The sequence below is a fragment of the Citrus clementina genome, unplaced genomic scaffold, assembly GCF_000493195.1.
Source record: "Citrus clementina cultivar Clemenules unplaced genomic scaffold, Citrus_clementina_v1.0 scaffold_5, whole genome shotgun sequence".
Lineage (NCBI taxonomy): Eukaryota > Viridiplantae > Streptophyta > Magnoliopsida > Sapindales > Rutaceae > Citrus > Citrus x clementina.
Genome location: NW_006262201.1, coordinates 40,212,703 through 40,233,636, shown reverse-complemented (window position 1 = coordinate 40,233,636; position 20,934 = coordinate 40,212,703). Strand labels below are relative to the sequence as shown.

At 35.4% G+C, this 20,934-nt stretch overlaps 4 protein-coding genes and 1 non-coding gene across 8 annotated transcripts; 2 read left to right on the top strand and 3 right to left on the bottom strand.

The window, feature by feature from the left end:
• Positions 1–451: 451 nt before the first annotated feature.
• On the bottom strand, positions 452–1,293 carry LOC112098520 (calmodulin-like protein 6). The gene is made up of 2 exons (XM_024185058.1): positions 887–1,293; positions 452–689 (listed from the first exon to the last, which is right to left on the bottom strand). Exons 1-2 carry the CDS (start codon positions 1,152–1,154, stop codon positions 652–654), a joined length of 306 nt encoding a protein of 101 aa, XP_024040826.1. The 5' UTR covers positions 1,155–1,293; the 3' UTR covers positions 452–651.
• Positions 1,294–4,236: 2,943 nt separating this feature from the next.
• Positions 4,237–8,629, top strand: LOC18041934 (protein TIC 22, chloroplastic). 2 transcript variants are annotated; one of them, XM_006434725.2, is made up of 8 exons: positions 4,237–4,723; positions 4,835–4,897; positions 5,165–5,239; positions 5,497–5,547; positions 7,305–7,364; positions 7,472–7,543; positions 7,781–7,816; positions 7,893–8,629. In XM_006434725.2, the coding sequence occupies exons 1-8, from the start codon at positions 4,358–4,360 to the stop codon at positions 7,983–7,985; spliced, it is 816 nt and encodes a 271-aa protein (XP_006434788.1). In that variant the 5' UTR covers positions 4,237–4,357; the 3' UTR covers positions 7,986–8,629. The 2 variants fall into 2 exon arrangements, with proteins under 2 accessions (XP_006434788.1, XP_024040644.1); XM_024184876.1 differs by lacking the exons at positions 7,305–7,364; positions 7,472–7,543; positions 7,781–7,816; positions 7,893–8,629 and adding an exon at positions 6,162–6,634.
• A 2,080-nt stretch (positions 8,630–10,709) lies between these two features.
• Positions 10,710–15,819, bottom strand: LOC18040605 (DNA excision repair protein ERCC-8). 3 transcript variants are annotated; one of them, XM_024184420.1, is made up of 11 exons: positions 15,294–15,819; positions 15,163–15,211; positions 14,792–15,008; positions 14,336–14,596; positions 14,077–14,236; positions 13,772–13,938; positions 12,969–13,212; positions 12,521–12,675; positions 12,319–12,408; positions 11,132–11,203; positions 10,710–11,044 (listed from the first exon to the last, which is right to left on the bottom strand). In XM_024184420.1, the coding sequence occupies exons 3-11, from the start codon at positions 14,939–14,941 to the stop codon at positions 11,003–11,005; spliced, it is 1,341 nt and encodes a 446-aa protein (XP_024040188.1). In that variant the 5' UTR covers positions 14,942–15,008; positions 15,163–15,211; positions 15,294–15,819; the 3' UTR covers positions 10,710–11,002. The 3 variants fall into 3 exon arrangements, with proteins under 3 accessions (XP_024040188.1, XP_006434786.1, XP_024040189.1); XM_006434723.2 differs by having other exon boundaries at positions 14,792–14,986; XM_024184421.1 differs by having other exon boundaries at positions 12,969–13,197; positions 14,792–14,986.
• A 2,029-nt stretch (positions 15,820–17,848) lies between these two features.
• LOC18040604 (UDP-glucuronate:xylan alpha-glucuronosyltransferase 2) lies at positions 17,849–20,773 on the top strand. Its single transcript, XM_006434722.2, has 3 exons — positions 17,849–18,053; positions 18,152–18,785; positions 19,812–20,773. Exons 1-3 carry the CDS (start codon positions 17,859–17,861, stop codon positions 20,759–20,761), a joined length of 1,779 nt encoding a protein of 592 aa, XP_006434785.1. The 5' UTR covers positions 17,849–17,858; the 3' UTR covers positions 20,762–20,773.
• On the bottom strand, positions 18,937–19,009 carry TRNAR-CCU. The gene has a single exon. It is a non-coding gene; the product is annotated as a tRNA-Arg (tRNA).
• Positions 20,774–20,934: the final 161 nt, after the last annotated feature.

Below are 20,934 nucleotides of genomic sequence, written 5' to 3'. Positions count from 1 at the left end.
TTTATTGTTATTCTTGATTGAAATTGTGAAACCAAAGACTTAATTTCTCTTCAAGTTGCTATTGAACATGTGTACCAATTAAAAGTACCAATCTGAAAAATTAACGTCATTAATTATTATCAAATAGTATATGCGTTTCAAAAAATCGATTTTATTTTTTAAATTTTTTTTTCTAATAAGCCTTAGAGCATCAAACATGAGCGTAGGGATGGCCAAAAGAACCCAGAAACTTGGAGCAAACCATTGCTTAAATAAAAACAAAAGCTAACAAGATCTATACGAGGTCAATTGTAAAATACTTCGTTGCTGCAAAATTGTTTTAATTGTAAACTTAATTTATTCTTAATGAGTTTTCACCATATATGCATACACCCTATGAAACGGGGCTCCAAAGAATTGTTCCTACGCACAGTGGTACTGATAAAATTAAACAACTGATCAACACAAAATCGATCCCTAAGGCCTAAAGAAGATACCAATTGAGGTCGAGGGTTTAAATCCAAGAGGATATATTTAATTTGAGATGGCGAGGGTGGCAGTGCAAAGTGACTACAAATAATAATATCATATGCTATCCAACAACCAGAGTCGATAATCGGCCACACACAGGCAGTACAGCACCCGGCATGTGCACGTTAGCATTAGCCTTCTCTATCTCGATCTCGAAGAGTTCTTTTCTCCAGCAATCCCTGATCAATAGAAAACCGCAGAGTCCAATTATTATATCAGCAAAATGCATGTTGATTTGCAGAAACACAAACACCCCCTATATATATATATGCGCTAAATAGTAGCATGGTATACCAATTGAAACAAAACATACACGAAACGAAAATATTTGATAGTATTTCAGAGATCAATTCAACTGAAAGTAGAAAACACTTACTGTTGGACAACCTCCATTTAACAGTATATTTGACAAGGTCATTCATCTCTTCCTCATCAACGCATCCGTCTCCATTTACATCGGCGTAGTGGACTGCACGTTTGGCTCTGAATCCGCTGAAGTGCAGTCCTAGGTCTTTTAAGGCTACCTTCAGCTCGTTCCACCTAAGCTTACCGTCTTTGTCATCAGTAGCATATCTCTTCAGATAACGCTTGACCTGCTCCTCCTCTGGCGTTAAGCCCATACCTTTTGGTACCCACAAGGGCATTGCTCCTCCTCTTGTTGATTAGTTACTGTTTCTCGCTAATATATATGTTGATTAGCTGAATGCGATGCAATTGCAACAATTGAAAGGCTCCTTATATATGCAATACTGAATTGATGGGCATACAGAATTTAAAAGAAGAGTTTCCTTCTCGCCGATGTTTCTATAGTTTCTAAGACAACTTTAGTTTATTTAAGGATTATTAATCAACACGTGTTCTTAAAATATATAAAACGAGCTGAAATCTTAAAGCTGATGGAAAGAAATTAATATATCCCCATGTTCGTAAAATTAATCGCGCGTGCAGCCGAACTAATTAATTGTCTCCTCTTTTCTGATGAAACTTTTTGATGAAACTAGCCGTGTTATATCACAGAAAAGCTTTTTGATGAAACTTTAGTACCATTAAAATATAATACGAAATAAAATCTAGCCGCGAGGTTCTCTGAACCGAAACGTACAATGTATTTTGTAACTATATTGACATGCCTTTTGTCCTATATATAAAATAAAAATCTAACAGCAGTGCTACAATGGTTTAAAAAGGAAGAGGGTTAGCATAACGTACACGATATCTATATATTATTGTCGTCGTTCCCGAATCAGTATATATATATATATATATATATATATAGGCAAGCTCTAATATATATATATATATATATATATATATATAACACACTTGGACTAAACAACTCAATACTCGTGGCTAGTACAGTGAATCTGTAGTGTGGTCTCGAAGTTTCTGTGGGTGTGTTCAGCTAATTGCTGAGTGGAGCATTGCCTTTTAGATTATTTTTCTTTTCCTCATTTTACTGCCTGGTTATTGAATTTGGGTGCTAAGAACGTGCTTAAAGATAAATCAATTCAAAAAATTATGGGATCTGATGAGAGTCATTGTACCCGAACCCGCTCGGATTAATTAGAGAAAAACGGTGCCGAACTCAGTCTGAATTGTGAACCTGAGCCGGTCCAAATTTATAGTCCATGTAGGTTTGAGTTCAAGTGGATTCGACATGTACTTAAAGAACATGCTTAAAGCTAAATCAATTCAAAAAGTAACTTGCATCATACTCTGGTTCTGTTAATTAAAATTCCAGTTTTAGTTCGAACTTCGAATTGACCATTAGCATCATCCAATCATACCAACCATACTCTTGTTACAAATACTGAAAATAGAACATTTCTAACCAGACAACAACAGCATTTAAAGTTGTATTTGGGCCGACAATACAATTTTTTTTTTTTGTTTTTGATGAGGTTCTTATCTTTTATTTTCCATCCAAAAGCATCAGCCACTGGACTGTTTGTCGCCCAGAGTTAATAACACAACATTGATACAACAACATTTTAACAGGACAAAACAGAAAAAAAAAAAACCTAGCTCCACTTAACATTATAAATTTGCATTTGAAAATTAAAATTACCATGAATGAACTACGAAAGAATATACTACGTGGCTGGTGTGGCAGTCAGTAGCTGCTCTCAGCGTGGCACAGCCATTGTATCAATCGTAAAGAAAATCAATCCAAGTGTTTGATAAATTTTATTTTAAAAATATTGTGATTTTTAAATATATTTAATAAATTTTATATATTTGGTAAATCTTCCTAATAAGATGTTAAATTACTATTATTCTTGTTAAAGTATTAATTTGTTTCAATAATACAAATAAAATGAACTTAATGTTTAACGAAATTACATATAAAAAAAAAATTCAACAAAATTACTTGCACAACTATATATAAACACGTGTGTACAATTTCTTTATTGTGTATATGAAATAACTGGCGACTGAAACAAAATTATATTTATACTTCATTGATGTCATTTCTTTTACTAAATAATAAGACGTTAAGATTAAGCTTTAACTTATCAAAACTAATCACTTTTGAGACTCCCATCAACAATCCCAAACAGATTCATAGAAACTTCGCATGACTGGGCAAATCTTCTTATCTTCAAACTTATAAAATTGATAACAACATACAAAATGACGATTCCTGTTGAACTTATTTTTTATTTATTTATTTATTTTAGATCAGTTAATTAATGACACAAATATAAGACAGAATCTTACACAAAATAAGCAGACAAATTAAATTTCAAAATCTTAATTTTCTTAGTTACAAGCTTAACTATGACCTCCATAGATTAGCGTCGTAGCTTGCTACTTTACTGTAAATCCCCATCTGGCCGCATAGATGACGAGTTCTTTCATCTCATCATTGCCAATGAAGCCGTCGTGGTTGGAGTCAGCATGATGTAGAGCTCGCCTGGCTCTAAAGCCACTGAAATGTAAACCCGAGTTACGGAAGGCAGCCTGAAGCTCTTTCTTGCTTAACCGGCCATCCCCGTCTTTATCATATCTCTTCAGAAGAACCTTCATATGATCTTCTGATAGAGCAATACTTCCATTTCTAGGAACATAAAATGGCATCTTAATTAATTAATACTACTACTGGTTCTTTAATTTTATTAATAAAAAATTATCTGTGTAGCAAGAGACCAGCAAAGAGGTTATTCTATTTATACTAGGAAAAAGTTGTGGGATGTGGTATCATAAAATGAAAGAAGTAAAATATATGATTCTCAATTCTCAAGCATCAACTTTGGTGGATAAACACCGACTAGTGCTAGCTGCGTACCCTTTAACATTAGACTAACTTTTGCTGCTGGTATTTGAATTTTCTTTGGAAAGAACATTTCAAATGTTCAAGTTCATTCAACTAATGAAGAACAAATTCGCACGTAAAGCACACGGTGGTCAAGACATCATTGTAGAAGACGTCTCCCCATGCATGCATGCGTTCCTTCGAGCTGCTAATTAGCCAGTGGCGACTCTTGTTTTGCTTCCTGCGATCAGCATGATTAAATAAATTTATGTATATAAAATGAAAATTGCATTGTTAATTCCATGATATCACCTAATTAGAATAATCGGCTTCTTTTGATATTGGAGCGCGGCACTGCTGTAGAGAGGCCCAAAAGAGTTGGGCCTGGTGGCCCACTATTACGGTCGAATTTTGAGTTTTAAAAAACAACAAATTAGAAAGAGGAAAAATTGAATAGCTCCTCTACCGGACTGTGTTTTTAACGAATCACAGTATCCTTCCTATTCCTTAATTGAGACCAGAAGACTAGTGTGTAAATAAAAAAAAAAAGCATTGAAAATCCAATTTGTTAAGTGAAATAAAAAATCAGTAATGGAGTTCCCCAAGTCCCAAGTGCTCACAAATCCTCTCTTATCCCTTTCCACATTCATCCACCAAAACTGCCTCCGGCTGGGCTCCGAACTCTCCAGCCGGCTCGATGACACCAAGCGGACTCTAAGCCGCAGGCTTCAGCGTCCCCCTCTGTCTGTGCCGCCGTTTGCCTTTTTGTCGCAGCCGAAGCAGGCGCTTGCCGCCACTCTCAGCTCTGATTTTGTCTCGAAAACACTCGCCGGTACCGCTGTGTATACTGTTAGCAATTCTAGCAACGAGTTTGTGCTTATCTCGGATCCAAATGGAGCCAAGTCCATTGGCCTGCTTTGCTTTCGACAAGAAGATGCCGAGGCATTTCTCGCTCAGGTTTGATTTATCTCTCAAACTCTTTATATTTTCTGCTGCGTCTTTTTTGTTTTTTCCTTTTTCTTTTCTCGGTTTAAAAAATAATAATACAATCTTATTGGTGATTTTCAGGTTCGATTGCGGAGGAAAGAGCTTCGAAGTGCGGCTAAGGTTGTTCCTATTACTCTTGACCAGGTCAGATTCTGATGCTTCTTTTTGTTTCTTTGAGCTAGAAATAAATTAGTACTTGAAAATCAGTTCCAATAATTAAAATGTGGTATGTGATATCGGTTCAGGACAATGAGTTTGTGACTTATATTTCTGGAGCATACACATTGTTAACTTCTTTTGTGATCCATCATGCTTGTGTAATTCTAAAGGGTTTTGTTTGTTCCCCTTGAAATCAATCTACTTCTTTAAACATAATAAAATCTTTTGAATTGTTGCTTCTATGTCCTGCAGGTTTACATGCTGAAGGTTGAAGGTATTGCATTTCGCTTTTTGCCTGATCCAGCTCAAATAAGGAATGCATTAGAGGTGCGTTCATCAGATGAGTGGATAGTTGAACTTTTACTTTTCAGAGAGAGAAGAGTTGATTGTTTAAGTATTAGAGTGACAACGTGACCTTTGTAGGTTATACTGTATTTTCCCTCAAATGCTACCAAGGCTGTTCAGATTTGAGTACAATCAGCACCTATGCAAGTCAATAAAAATTTTAATTGACCTTACTAAGGCATGTTTACATTCAGATGAGCCGTATTCAATTAACACTAACAATATTTTATGATCATCAGATGAAAGCTGCAGATGTCAGGACTGGCTTTGATGGAGTTCCTGTTTTTCAGGTATGCTATATTTATGTTTGTTACTTTTCAGTTGTTCCCGAATATGGAAACATTTTAAAACCAGCTATTAGGTGTATAAATTGAGCAGCTCTGACTTTTTAATTCGTTTAATGGTTTGCTTCCACATCTATTGGGCATGTGTATGTGCATATTGGGTCTTGGCGAACTGATTGATCTTCACAATAAATTCAAGTGACATCCCAATAGCTTGTGCATGCTAGTGTTATTTATTATGAGCATCTTTTGATCTGCCAATGGGCAAAGTCAATTCTTTTTCTGGACATGTCTCTTGAAGCAGTATATGGTGAATTACCAAACCATTTCAATATGTGTTCAGGCCACTATAAATCTAGAAAGGAGAGTTCCCCTGGCCCACAGGCCTTGCGGATGGGTTCGAAAACTCTACTCAGTATTTTCAAATCAGTTTCACTTACTGGGTGAAGATCTTTTGAAGATGATAATGTTGACAGTCTTTAAAAAACGCAAACAAAAAAATGTTGACAGTGATCACACCAAGCACAATTACCCTTCTTGGTACCCCATTGATCGACCATGACTGATTCATTTTTCTTGGTAACTAATGCTGAATTTTGAGACTGATTGTTTGTAATTAGATCCCTATTCCCCAGGCATCACTCATTTTCAACTCCTCAGAAAAGGTCTCCATTATCTTAGGAAAAGGCTTTACTCCAAGGACACATCCGCGAACCTTATCAAGTTCTTTGTTCAGCCCATGAACAAAGTCAAACACTCTCTCCTTGAGCATTTGGGTATATTTTTTATGATTTTCAGTGCAGTGCCAATCAACATCATGGAAAATATCAAGCTTCTGCCAAAGCCCACAGAGATCATTGTAACCATCTGTCGCTGACAAGTAGCCTTGTTTCCTATCTGTCAGGGCAGAACGAATCTAAAAAATCTGAGAAGAATTTCCTAGGTCGAAATACAGTTTTCTAACAGTGTCCCATATCTGTTTCGCTGTCTTGTAAAACAAATACTTTTAGCCAATTGGTCAATCTTGGGATCCATGAAATTGACCAGCCACGCCATCACCATGGAGTTCTTAGATTCCCAAGTCTGAAAGCCAGGTTCTCCTTCAGAGCCGTTGTTGCTCCTGTTAGATAATTAATCCTTCCTTTCCCTTGAATTACAAGCATTACAGATTGAGACCACTCTAGAAAATTGGTCTCATTCAACTTATGCTGGATTATTTGAAGAGTAGGAGTGTCATTCATACTCGAATTGATATTTGGAAAGGTCTGCAGAGAGGATTCACTGGATCACTTCTGCAGGTCCATCTCCTACAGTACCTGTATGGGCAGAACTCTCACAAGCTGCCCATGGATTGGATATTTGAACAATGTAACCTAGTTAGTTATTTCACTGCTCTGAGACCATATTTGCAGAGAAAATTCTTAGTTATTGATTGGACTAGCATCCATTAAATAGAGGTTTACAATAAAGTGATGGCAACAAAAAACATAAAATATATCTTTCTAGGAAATAGGAAAAATATTAAAACTAGAAGATAAGGAAAAATGATAATTCAGGAAACTTTCAAATTGTTGACAAAAAATGAAATCATCTAGCTATGCCCAACCAATATCGTTGTGGCACCGAACACTTCCTGTGATGTCACTGCAGGGGGCTTGCTAGGCAACCCAACTTTGATATTTACATGTATATATGTTATCTCCGCATGTGATTTTTTTTTTTTTGGTCCCAGATCAAATCTCTAATGAATGCTATGTGTGCAGTCAGAACTTCTGGTAGTGAAGAAGAAGAACAAGCGTTATTGCCCCGTATATTTCCAAAAGGTTTGTTGTTACTGGAGCTCCTAGTGGATGTTGTGCTTATCAGAACTGATTTTTGCAATGTGAAGTTACCAGTTCATGTCTAATAACCCTTGCCATTCCCTGTGCAGGAAGATATAGAAAAGGAACTCTCAAAGGTTTCTAGGGCATCAAGAGGAGCTGGTGTCTCTCAACATATTATGGTAGAAAAGCATCTTATCACTTTCATTTGCTCATTTGAGGAATACTTGGAATAATGGTGGGGCAAGACGAGCACTAAACATTTAGAAGTTGATGCAGTTGATAAATAACAAATCTAGACAATTCAATGCCAATGAAGAAAAAAAAAATCAGCAAAATGACAATGCAATAAAATTTTCTCATTCATGCTTTAGGGATTTGTAATTGTACTCACTATTTGAATGTACTTGTTCAAACAGGTAGGAAGTTTGGAAGACGTTCTGAAGAAGATGGAGGTACCGTGTCTTAATGTTTTTGTCTAATGAAAACAAAATTGAAGTGGTGGTACTAAGTCCTTTTGGTCTAATGCAGACAAGTGAGAAGAACTCTGGTTGGGAAGATCTGATTTTCATTCCACCTGGTAAGAGCCATTCTCAACACATTCAAGAGGTGGCGAAAGTATGAGGTGTTGGCTGGATGACTCCAACTGACATGACCAAAGGTCAAAAAAAGGTTTTAAAAGGATTAAAAAAAAATGGAATTCTTATATCCAGGATAATACACATGAAGATCATCTATTATGATAAATTTCATCTTGACTCTCCAACCTTTATGAGGAGAAATAATTTCTTATAAGAGTGTCTGGAGTAGCAGCAGGATATGAAGGATAGAAGAAAGACGAGAACATTCAGTCAGCCAAAAGAGTGAAATCATTGTTAAGTTATGTGAACTTGGTAGGTTGTATCTGTAGTGTTGGATGATTTTTCCGACGCAGTTAGTTCTTCTTAGATTTGGACAAGGGTAATGTTGGGTAATTATTAATTCATTCTTAACCTTAACCAATTGATGCTGACCAACACCACCAGTGAGAGGATTTATGTAGATTTGAAGTTAAGATGCATCATCATAATGCTTTTATTCTGGCATTTGATTTTTGGAATCTATTTCTGATCTCTCATTTCACAAATTGATAAGTAATCGAGGCAAAGATCAGGATTTTTCATGTTAAGGCAGAAAAGCTTTTGTGAGTAGCACGATATGAGAATGGTAGATGAATTTCAATTTTCTATTACTTCCATTCCAAAATCCATGGGAGAAAAAGAGAGAAAAATTAAAGTTAATCAGTATAGTTACATATAATGTAATTTGGACAATTCAAATGAAGTTATTCATGTTCTCTTGTTTTTTATGTTATTACTCTTTTATATTCAATGTCTACTTTTAAGTAGGAGTGGGAGTGGATTGGGTGATAGAGTTTGTGAAAATTGAATCCAATTCACTGTTGAATGAGTTGAAATAAAATTAGAGTGGTGCTATTGGCACCTCTTAAATATGCTCATAAAACCTCTATTCTTAAGATCCCACTAAAATTAGTTTAAACAATTTCTCACTCTAAAAGCACCAATTCTAATTCCGCAAATGACTTTGCTCTCATCTCTCTCAGTACGCTACAATAAAAATTTGATCATCTCTCTCTATCTATCAAACTTTTAAAATTATTCTTTCACCGTTGGTAGCACTAAAATTTAATTTAAACTTATTCTTTCACCTGCTGGTAGCACTGGAATTTTTGTTGTTATTAAAAAACGACTCAATAAATAAACACACTAGCTTACCATTATTCTATTAATAAGTAGTTCATATGACATTTTAAAAAGAGAGAGAGAGGTTATCTTGCAATCAGCAATGCGTAAATAGCTTGTAAAAATTAAAAAATAATAATAATAAGGAAACAACAAAATTGAAAAATCCATCTTCTTCCACAATCGGTTTTCATTGAATACCCAAACCCAGGTTGCCAAGAACAAGTTGTATCATATTAGTCTTTTTTATTTCATTCAAATCATTTTTTTATGGAATTAGTTGGATGTCAATCTTAATGTTCATTTGTAAATGAAAGTCTCATATCAGGATATTAACAACAAATTAAAAAAATTGAAATTAATATCTCTTTATTTGATTAATGTTAAAATTGTAAATGTGAGTGTGATGGGTTTTGTAAGAGTTTTGAAGGGGTGCCAATAGTTTAACTTATAAAATTAATCTAACCCAACTAGATAATTATGTTCAACTCAATTCAATTCAATTTTTAAATCATCTGGTTTGATTGGGTTGAAGGTCAAATAAAAATTAAAAATTAAAAATTAAAAATTAAAAATAAAAATAAACGAAAATATGAAACTTAAAATGAAATTTATTAAATTAATTATAAATATATTAAAACGTGAAAATTTCATTCACCATCTAGTGCTCAATAAAGAAATCTAAAACCACCCATCTTAAAATAAATAAACTTTCGACAATGAACTTCTAGATATATATGTTTTGTGAAAATAAATAAACGAATTCAATATTAAAAAGAATGAATAAATGAAAGAAGTATCTTAACTTTAATTGAGAATTGAAATTTGAGAGAGCAATTTGAATTTTGAAACTAGAGTATGGTCTAGTAAATATGAGAATGAGACAGTATCTTTTATAAAAGAATAAAAAGAGATTAAAAATTAGGTAAAATTGTTTAGGTCTCTAGAGATTTACTATTGGGTTAGACGAATTCATCATAGTTAATCTAAGCGAACTCAATTAATAATTAGATTTGAAAAAAATTATCTAATCAACCCACAATAACCCACTAAACCCATTAAATTTATATTGAATTGAATTATATTAGATCAGATCCATTACAATTTGCAAAAATGGAAATAAATAAACCCCATTGTTTTAAATATTCTTTGAACGGGTTATTAGGTGACAAAAATTGTTAATACAAATTTAGATATCCATCCCTTCCGCTTTCATCCAAAGGACGAGTTCTTCAGCCAATCTTACAAAACCAAATAGTACAAATAAAAAGTACCAATTACTAGTTCAAAGTTTTGAAATGGGAGAACTTATGTCATTCTGTTACATTCTCTGTTAGTTATATGAAAATATTTTCCGTAACTAAATTTGTGGTAATCGTGCCATACTGACATTATACATGATTAATGCCTAGAGTTACCATTAATTAATACATGTCACATCGAATAATGTAATTCAATTGACTACCTCAAGTAAATAGAATGATATAATATCTACTTGGAATAGTTGATAGATCAAACCGTCATAACACGTACACAAATCAAAGACATTTGAATTGGCCAAAATGAAGATGCCAAACAAGCAAGTAATTATAATTCACAACTGCAGTAACTTGAATACTTGAGTTATTGTGCGTGTAAAAGTTGAAGGTGTGAAAGTCAACCATACAAGCTTGATATATGCAACTAGAGAAATTCTAGAATACATTTGTTGTACCATATCAGTCATAAAACAACAAATAATATCATGACATGTGTACATTTATTTTGTTAACTATCATGCAAGTGGTGGTTGTATTAAACTCAATTACACATGTCATGCATGCATTAATTGGTTGTAATACAACAAATGTATTCTAGAATTTCTCCTGCAACTGGCAACGCCAAATACAACAACATAACTCAATCACTCCAGTTGTCCTGATCCTGCATGGGTCCTGCATCCTGAAAGTCCAACCCAGTATTTAGCACAAGAGAATAGAACTTGATAATAAATGTAAAAATATAATGCAACTGAGTTCATTGGTTTACCACTCCATCAGAAATATGCCTGGATGGACACCAGACAAGAATTTGTCGATCATTGCCACCTGTGTATAGTTCCTGCACCAGAGTGGAAAAAGCAGTCAAATCGATAATCTTCGAAAAAAGCTGAAGTAAAAATAAAATCATTGAATGAATGCCCGGTGCCAAATGTAGAGATTTTATAAAAATAAAATCATTAAATGAATGTACAGTGCCTAATGTAGAGATTTTACATCTTCTTTCTTTTCCCCTTTTTTACACCCTGAAACACCAAAATCCTAATTAAATGTTAAAAAATTAAAAAAGGGTGAAAACATTGTCATAAATAAAACTGACAAAATTTGACACGACCCGATTACCCGAAACGAACACAACACCAATAAATAGGTATGGATCGTCGAATTTAACACGATTATTAAATGAGTCGGGTCCGGATCAACACGATTTTTTTCTGTGTCGGGTTAGGGTTAAAATTCTTGACCCATTTATCCGATTATATTTTTTATTTTAAAATAATTTGTAGATTCTTGTCATCAAAACTCAAATATTAGAGATGATTTTTTTATTCTTTAAAAGGATGAATATAGACACAATATTTTATTTATAAAATTTTAAATACATTTAGAGCTTTTGTAGTGTAAATGTATAAAATATTGGTAGACATGTATATTTTATAATATTGATATATAATATTATTTACATATATATAATTAAAACCTCAATAGTGTGTGTAATATTTTAGTAGATATATAAATTTTATAATATTGATAAATTATGTATGTATGGATGGATGTATGTATGTGCATACATATGTATGACAAAGTGTGAATATTTGATGTAACTTTTGTTTAATATATAGATATTAAGCGGGTTATTGGTTTACCCGATTATTTTTCCGTGTCGGGTTTGAGTCTCAATAATTTGACACGATTATTAAATGGGTCGGGTTTGGGTCGACCTAAATTTGACACGACACGGAGTTGACACAACACGAACACTACCCGATGACCCGTTTTGCCAGCTCTAGTCATAATTATTAGTTTCATATATTTGATTTTGTAAATTCGTAATTATAATTTCACATAATACATGGGATTACTTGATGAGTGAAAAGGCAAATTCATTTCCTGCTATTAACTATGTAGCAACTGATTAACTGAAGCAAAAGAAAACATTTCGGAATAAGTTTGTACCTGATCCTGTGAGCTAAAACAACAACAATTGACGTATTCGTAGTGGCCACGAAATGTCAGGCATGTCTTGCCTGACCAGATATCAAATGCCTGAAGAATTCAACACACACTTAAGGTTTCCAGATACTAATACATGTGTCTCATTCAAAAGCAAAATCACAAATAGATTAAAAGTAGAACAATGCAGAGAAAGATGTTTTACTTTCACGGCAGTCATGCATGGAACAAAAACAACAGCTGGATCTTGTGTTGTTGCTAATTGAATTGGCTTACTGGTTTGCAGGCGAACAGTTTCAAAGTTCACAAGTGTATTGCGGCCAGATTCAATGTCCCACAGCCTTATTCTAGAATCCGAGCCTGATATTTAAAAGCAGTGAGAGAGAGAGACAGCTTTTTATGACTAGCAGTTATTAGAAGAAAATTGTTCACTTCTACGGTGCAGGTTTGCTAGAAGAAATTAAATGAAGATGTCAAGATGAGTACTTAAGACTCAATTAAATAAAAAAAGCCAAGAGTATGTTTAACCACAGAAGGTACAAGAAACCTCTATATAGTATGATTAATAATGCTTATAAAAAATTAAATTATACAGAGTCAACAATGATATACTGTGTAGGTTCAATTGTGTGGAGAAAATGGATAAAACCAACCTGCACTTAGAAGATACATTCCATTTTCTGTTACTTTCAAACCAGTAACAGCACCATAATGAGCAGTGGCACGATCCTGACTGGACAACATCCCTGGGTGCAATCTCTGTCTCACAGATCCCTTGGCAGGGATACGACCAACAGATGACTGTCTCACACCATTTCCATTAGCAGACTTTTTTTGTGGTGCCCTTGGTTTTACAGACGAATTTTGCCCTGCAGACAAGGACTTCGAGATTGAAACCTGACTCAGAATCGAAGATTAGTCTTAAAAATTGAACCAAGGCAAATTCCATATTCAATGGCTGCATCTTATGGCCAGACCGCACAATTTAATGCAGTTTCAGTTAACTATTCTACAGATGTAAAGTAAAAAGTCGAAAACAGCAGACATGGCAAAAATCCAGAACCAATGCAGGAAAAGTCAAAACCAGCAGCTATGAGAACCAGTGCAGGAAGCTTTCTCCTAAAATTTCCTTTTCTGGCTGTCACTGTCCATACCCATCATTATATGAACATACCACATTTCAGTTTATCTAACCATCATGCTAGCAACCAAGGGCCTATTTCAAACAAACTTGTAGCCAGGTCTCTGGCACACCAATCAGGAGGGACTTAGAGCATTTCAATTATACTGCATTAGTTAATCATTATCAACCATATACATGCTTACAATGAACAAAGACATCCATGAATCATTTAAGACTAATTTTCATACAGGATATCAATTGCCAATGTAGAAACAGTTCTCACTTAACTTTTCTTCTAATGCACAGAATGTGATAAGATTACAAGAAGAGTACCTTACGCTTTAGGAGAGGTGGTCGTCTCCCAAGCTGACTCTGGGACTGATCCAAAACGCGAAAACATCCAGCACGTCTGATGTCCCAGAAACGTATTGCACCATCACAGCCCCCAGTTACCAAAATCCACTCACTGGATGTTGACCATTCTACCGTCATTATGCCATCTGCCACCATCAAAACAAAAACGTGCAGACTTATTATTTTCTCCTACTTTTAAACTAGTTGCCATGTTCTTGTCTCATAAAATAAGTAATAATACAGCATGGGGAAAGCAGAGTAATATCACCAAATCAGCAGCATACCACGATGACCAGATAGTGTCTGAGAGATTGCCCCAGAAGCAATATCACAAAGGCGGACTTGAACGTCTTCTGTTCCAGCAGCAATTAGCATATGGGATGCTGCCAATGGAGACATGGCAGTTCTATAAACCTTTCCAGGCATTTTGAAGTTCATTACTACCTATGAAATGAAATTAGAAAAACAACTTAATCAGCTGATGGCCCTAGCATGATGTGGAAGAATACCAAACAGTGAGAAAAAATTACTAAGAATTAATACCCGAGTGCAATTGGTATCCCAAACTTTTACATAATGATCATATGATCCCGTTACAAAAAGTCCCGTGTCAACAGGATACCAAATGGCTGAGGATATGGCATACTTGTGACCATGTTCATGCTGCTTGTCAACCACAAACACACTCCTGTGCTTAGCAATATGGCCACCACCTTCATAATCAGTGGCCCGTTGAACATCATAAACAGCTACGGATGAATCTGATGCACCGGACAACAAATACCGTTCCTCTGTCAAATCAACCTGATTTCATGGTCAAAACAGGTAGGCCTCTGAAAATTCTATACAAAAGGCATGCTTACCATGCGTACTACAACAGATGATAAATAAGTCGATTAATTTTATTCAAATGCCTAACTGCCAAAGAAAAATGTAATGGTTTTGGAGGAAATTAAATAAACAAGTGGAATGTATTGATAAAGAGAAATAAAACAGTACCTGGAGAGAATTGATAGAGCCTTTATGAGGAGAAACTATCTCTTTGTAATTGGAGAGTTGTAGAGTGGAGAGTCGATGGGATTTAACCCGATTCGCGAAAGAATTTGGGCGGATTTGACCCGCTTCTCTGCCTCCGATTTCCTTCCACATTCTCCAAGCATCTTCGGCCTTCAAAACTCGCTCTCTCTTCTCTCTCTTTAGAATACAATACTACATGCTTAGATATTCAATTCGATTTTTGATTCAAAGATCCATATACACATAAATATATCAGGATTGAAGTGATGTTTTAATTTAACTTAATGTCATTAAAATATGTAGCATTTAGTTTAATTTAAATTAACTTAATGTAAAAGGGAGTCGCCACTTACCAGAATCAACGTCGACGGAGCGGCGTGACGGCGGCGGCGGCGGCGAAGGCTGAAGAAAGGGGCGGAAGGTCGTGAGGTAAAAAAAAATACAAAATAAAGAAAGAACAATGAAACCGAACAGAGAGACTCACCGTCACCGGCGATCGACCAAATAAATTGCACGGCGCGACGCGAACTGGACGGCTGGCGGTCGGCAGCTGTGCCTGGTGAGGCGGCGGCGCGGAAGATGAAAAAGTTCTCGGGTTTCGGTTAAAGTTGGATAGGGCTGACAAGTTCGTTTTGGATAAGGTTCGACCGGAGTTGCGAACATGGATCGATTTGCAATTGTAAATAAAGTAAAAGAACCAACCCAGTTGAGGATCGTCGGCTCGAACCTACCGTGACCTAAGTTCAATGGTACAACTTAGGACAGGCGAATTTGGGACGATGGGAATTATTATTATTTTTTTTTTAGATAGACAAAATGAACCTACAAACATAAAAATTAAAAAAATAACAAAATTATAGGATTGGTTCGATTTTGCCCGTTCGAATTTCATATAAACCGAAATTTTTTTGAAATGTGAAATTGAAACCAAGCCAATGCTTTTGTCAACCGGCTCACTTTATTTCGTGCAACCCTATGAATTTCCCATTTTATTTTTCTGTCATTTTGTTTTTTAATATATTTAGAGCCGCCCTCTTATTTAACCTGCATCATCATTGTGATAATAGAACAAAACCGAGTGTGTGTACTGTGTAATGTAATAGCACTCGCCTAATATAGAATGTTCATTATTGATTTATTCTTCACCTTTGCTAATCGGTGGTTTTCTATTTTTTGTGTCAATCTCCGATGCATCTTCGTAATGTTTGCAGATCATATAAGTTTTCGTGACTTAATGTTGCATTTGATTTGCAAAACCTTTTGCCCAACAATTAGTTATTGATCGTGGCAAAAAGCCAGGACTTTTGTATTACTGTTCAGCCTTGAGTCGGATTATAGATCAGACTTTCGTATTTATGGGGTTGAAAAAGAATAATTTAAATCATATTTCGTATTAAGATAAGTGGTTTGTTGTGAAAAAGAAAAAAAATGTAGTTATGAAAAAATATATATTTGATAGTGCGTGGTAAATTTAATTTATAACTAACAATTATAACAAAAATATTAAAAAAAATTACAGATTTTTTATGATACAAGTATAAGACAAATCAACTTAACTTCTAAACCACAATAATAAATATTTACCAAACACTTAAATGCGATAGTTTTTAAGGTATATCTGTCTAGCCATAATACTATATAAGAACTTAGACGACTGTAATCACCAAATTCACCAATGTAATTTTGGATTTAATTAAGCTCCACTTAGAATCTATATATGCCATTTTGGTTTCATTATTTAGATATTGTTTATATTTTAGTTGAGAGTGAAAAAATAAAAAATAAAGCTACAACTATAGACTCTTTTATATGTGTTAAATATTTTACAAAAATTAATGTGACATAATAGCATAAAAGGGATTATAATATAAAATAATTAAAAAAAAAATCGTGAGCCATGTAGCATTTTTCATTTAACTAATATTATTATGCCACATTTTTTTGTATAAAAAATTTATAACTTCACCATCATAAACACCACACACATATGTATTTATTCATTAAATAATTCAAAAACGAAATAATAAAGAAATATATGATATGATAGGTGTATTTATTATTATTATTATTATTATTTTACGTTAATACATTCATAGATCATGATTAGACATTATTAGATTATTGTAAAAATTAACTAATATGGTAGGTTCAATGTGCATACGACCTTCATTGAAAGGAAACCTAAACCTAATGTTTAGCACAATCCTTTTTAAAAAAACACGAGGTAATGTAATGTTAATAGCCCACTCGCCTAATAATAGACCCACCCCAGTTGGTCTAATCATGAAAAAAGTTGACATTTGGGTGAAAATTGCGATAGTTTACCACACTCTTTTGGCATTTCATCATGAAAAACGTGACGTTAAATCAGTTTTGTTGAGTTGTTACATGCTGATGTCGAACTTGAAAGCCTTATTATTTTGCCAAATCAGGTTTAAAGCATAACTAGTGATAATAAATTGAAGATTGGTGTAGCCTTCACACTTCGTAACGAATAAAAACGACGTCTCACTGGTGTACGAAGTTGACGGGGCAACCGCATGGTTGTTGGTGGGCCTGCTTAGCCCGCCCACTTCTAGATTCCTACCTGGCACTTATAGCTTTACAATTCGACCCCTCCGGGAGTAGCAGTTTTGTCAGTAAAGTGTGGGGCACTTTGGGAAATTTGTGACTTTTCATTGAAAACAGTCGTGCCAACAGAATGGGAAAGAAGCAACGCTTTATTTGCCCCGACCTTTTTGTCATCAAGGGAAGGGAATCGAAATTCCAAATGCAACGTGAGATGACACGTGGAGCTCTTTAAATGGTGGTACGCCCTTTAATTTTTACTCAAATTTCGCTCTGCAAGCCCTCTCAGGCAGGCTATACCCACTACAGCCGAATCCTTCATAAAAATTGCCCATCATCATCACACACACACACGTACATTTCATTATTATATACTTTAAATTCAAAGGTTGTTAGATATATACACACACATATATACATATTTATATAAGTGAGCCCACATTAATTGTTGTGGCTTGGTGTAGCAATTACTTTGGGTGAGATGGGTGTGGGACTTGGCCTGCAGAAGATGATGAAGGCCACTGCTTCAAAGGCTTTGGTTATCAGAATGAACCTGGTGTTTCTTGCATTCTTTTTTATCATATATGTAGGTCTTTTCCTGCAGCCATCATCTTCTATCTATTTTGAGAATGCAGCATCACTTGTTCGGTGCTCACTGCGCGAGTGCCATCACAAGGTAAGGTGAGCCTGCCAAATTAATCTGCCGTGGTAATTAATTAAAATTGAATGTTCTGCTCTGGGAATTAATTGCCCCCACTTGATTAATTTGCATAGGTAGAAAAGGGCATGAAGATGGAGGCAATCTTGGAAGAGAGTAGTAAAGCAAAGCCTAAAAGATTAAACGTGAGCAAGATAGAGGTGCCGAGTTTCATGAATGCAATGGGGAAAGGGGTGAAGATTGGAATGGTGAATATGGATGAATTTGATACTGACGAATGGAAAGTACGTGGAGAAACGATCCCTATAAATTTCGAACCCGTCTCAGAGTATTTTAAATGGCAAGATTTGTTTCCTGAATGGATTGATGAGGAAGAAGAAAGTGATATTCCGTCATGTCCAGAAATACCAATGCCAAATTTCAGAATATATGACAACATGGACGTGATAGTGGCGAAGCTGCCATGCAGGTACCCGGAAGAAGGGTGGGGGAGAGATGTGTTCAGGCTGCAAGTTCATCTGATAGTCGCAAACTTGGCCGTGAAGAAAGGGAAGAGAGATTGGAAGTGGCGAACAAAAGTGGTGTTCTGGAGTAAGTGCAGGCCAATGTTGGAAATGTTTCGATGTGATGATTTGGTGAGACAGGAAGGTGAATTTTGGTGGTACTATCAACCGGTGATTGCGAGGTTGGAACAAAAAGTTTCATTGCCAGTTGGATCTTGTAAGTTGGCTTTGCCTTTGTGGGGACAAGGTATGCCTTCTATCTCACTTCTCCCATCTAAGTTACAAAATATACATAGTATTTGTGTTTGTCAAGTTTTGCTACTATAAACAGAACAGAAGGAGAAAAAAAATAATAATAATAAAAGACAATCTCAGACTTTTAGCCAAAACAAGCTAAACGCGCCAGGAAGGGGTCGAACCTTCGACCTTCTGCTTAGGAAACAGACGCTCTATCCACTGAGCTACAAGCGCTCTTTTGACTTTCACAAGCAACCTTTTTTATTTTTTCAGTTTAGTTCTAGCCTTGAACCTGACTCAATCTATTATTTTCACGTTGGAAAAAAAAAAAAAATGTAGAGACAAATTGCTTATGTTTTTCTTGGTGCATGATTTGAGTGCTTTTATTGGTGTGGGTGTCTGATATAAGCTTGCTTAGTATTAAAGTTTAGAATAACCCTTAAGGGGTAGGTGATAATTTTATCTTCATTGTCTGTAGCCCTAATAGGACAACTCTTAAGTGGGAGGTGCTAATTGTAATCTTCACTGTCTGAAGCAACCAACGAATTAAATAGAGGACAAACAAAGTGTTTTGTTTTTATTCACCCGCAAATCTCTGTATGTGAATCTGTGATCAGTCAAAGGTGTTATGATACTTTTTTAAAAAAATAAAAATAAAAATCTCCCGCACTCATTCTATCACTATCACAATTAATAAATGTTGAAGCAAGTTAATAGGTGGCAAAATTTAATTGGATATTTTTACACATCATTAACATGATAGAGATAACCTGATCAGATAAGACTAACTCGATCAAATCTTCATGTTATATATTTGGTTGAAAATGTAGCCATTAGCCATCTAAATTTAATTTGATCTTCAAGTGCAAAGCAGCTATCAATCGGCTAGATATGTCATGAATTAATTTGTGGTAGTTTAATTGTATATTCCTCTTCTTGTCTCAAGTAATTAATGCATGTCTCTAAGTGCTACATTGTTCAATTAAGATTGTTGTGTATAATTTGAAGAAATTGACGGCATATGATATCATTTCAGGTGTGGACGAAGTGTACGATCTCTCCAGGATAAAAAGTGCCACAAAGATAGCCAAACGTGAGGCTTATGCCACAGTACTCCATTCATCTGAAGCATACGTTTGTGGAGCAATAACCCTAGCCCAGAGCCTCCGCAAAACCGGCACAAAACGCGACCTTGTTCTTCTCATAGACAATTCAATCTCAATCCCCAAGCGCGAGGCTCTCACTGCAGCCGGATGGAAGATCAGAATCATCAAAAGAATCCGTAACCCTAGAGCCGAGAAGAAGACGTACAATGAGTACAATTACAGCAAGTTCAGGCTCTGGCAGCTCACTGACTATGACAAGATCATCTTCATAGACGCCGACATAATTGTTTTACGTAATCTCGATCTCCTTTTCCATTTCCCTCAAATGTCAGCTACAGGTAACGACATATGGATCTTCAATTCTGGTATCATGGTCATTGAGCCATCAAATTGCACATTTCGAATACTAATGAGCAAACGTAAGGAAATAGTCTCATACAATGGTGGCGACCAAGGCTTCCTTAATGAAGTTTACGTGTGGTGGCATCGCTTGCCAAGAAGAGTCAACTTTCTTAAGAATTTCTGGGCTAATACAACATTGGAGGCCAGTGTTAAAAATCATCTATTTGGGGCAGACCCGCCGAAGCTTTATGCGATTCATTACTTGGGACTGAAGCCTTGGGCGTGTTACAGAGACTACGACTGTAACTGGGATATTGGGAATCAACGTGTTTATGCCAGTGACGTGGCACACGAGAGGTGGTGGAAGCTTCATGATTCAATGGATGACAAGTTACAGAAGTTTTGTGGGTTAACAAAGCGGAGGAGAATTGATTTGGATTGGGATAGAAAGAAAGCTAGAGAAGCGGGATTACCTGATCAACATTGGAGAATAAATGTTACTGATCCTAGAAGGTCAGAGTCTCATTTGATTGATTAGACTATGCGTCGATTATTTTATTTCTTTTTCATTTTTCATTTTTTTAATTACTTTCGAATTTTGTTTTTTCAGAACGGTGTATACATGGGATGTTTTTATTCCATATAATTTATGTGTGAATAGACAGATTGCATGAGCAATTGCTCCTCCCTCGCTTGTATTTTTGCAGCACA

Bases quoted from the DNA above. Each gene is read 5' to 3' on its own strand.
- LOC112098520 (XM_024185058.1), bottom strand. From the start codon at position 1,154: ATGCCCTTGTGGGTACCAAAAGGTATGGGCTTAACGCCAGAGGAGGAG. The intron at 690-886 runs GTAAGTGTTTTC...TCTATTGATCAG, and splicing joins TAAATGGAGGTTGTCCAACA to GGATTGCTGGAGAAAAGAAC.
- LOC18041934 (XM_006434725.2), top strand. From the start codon at position 4,358: ATGGAGTTCCCCAAGTCCCAAGTGCTCACAAATCCTCTCTTATCCCTT. The intron at 5,240-5,496 runs GTGCGTTCATCA...TATGATCATCAG, and splicing joins AAATAAGGAATGCATTAGAG to ATGAAAGCTGCAGATGTCAG. The intron at 7,817-7,892 runs GTACCGTGTCTT...GGTCTAATGCAG, and splicing joins ACGTTCTGAAGAAGATGGAG to ACAAGTGAGAAGAACTCTGG.
- LOC18040605 (XM_024184420.1), bottom strand. From the start codon at position 14,941: ATGTGGAAGGAAATCGGAGGCAGAGAAGCGGGTCAAATCCGCCCAAAT. The intron at 14,597-14,791 runs GTACTGTTTTAT...CCATGAAATCAG, and splicing joins GCTCTATCAATTCTCTCCAG to GTTGATTTGACAGAGGAACG. The intron at 14,237-14,335 runs GTATTAATTCTT...TTCATTTCATAG, and splicing joins GGGATACCAATTGCACTCGG to GTAGTAATGAACTTCAAAAT.
- LOC18040604 (XM_006434722.2), top strand. From the start codon at position 17,859: ATGGGTGTGGGACTTGGCCTGCAGAAGATGATGAAGGCCACTGCTTCA. The intron at 18,054-18,151 runs GTAAGGTGAGCC...TAATTTGCATAG, and splicing joins TGCGCGAGTGCCATCACAAG to GTAGAAAAGGGCATGAAGAT. The intron at 18,786-19,811 runs GTATGCCTTCTA...ATATCATTTCAG, and splicing joins TTTGCCTTTGTGGGGACAAG to GTGTGGACGAAGTGTACGAT.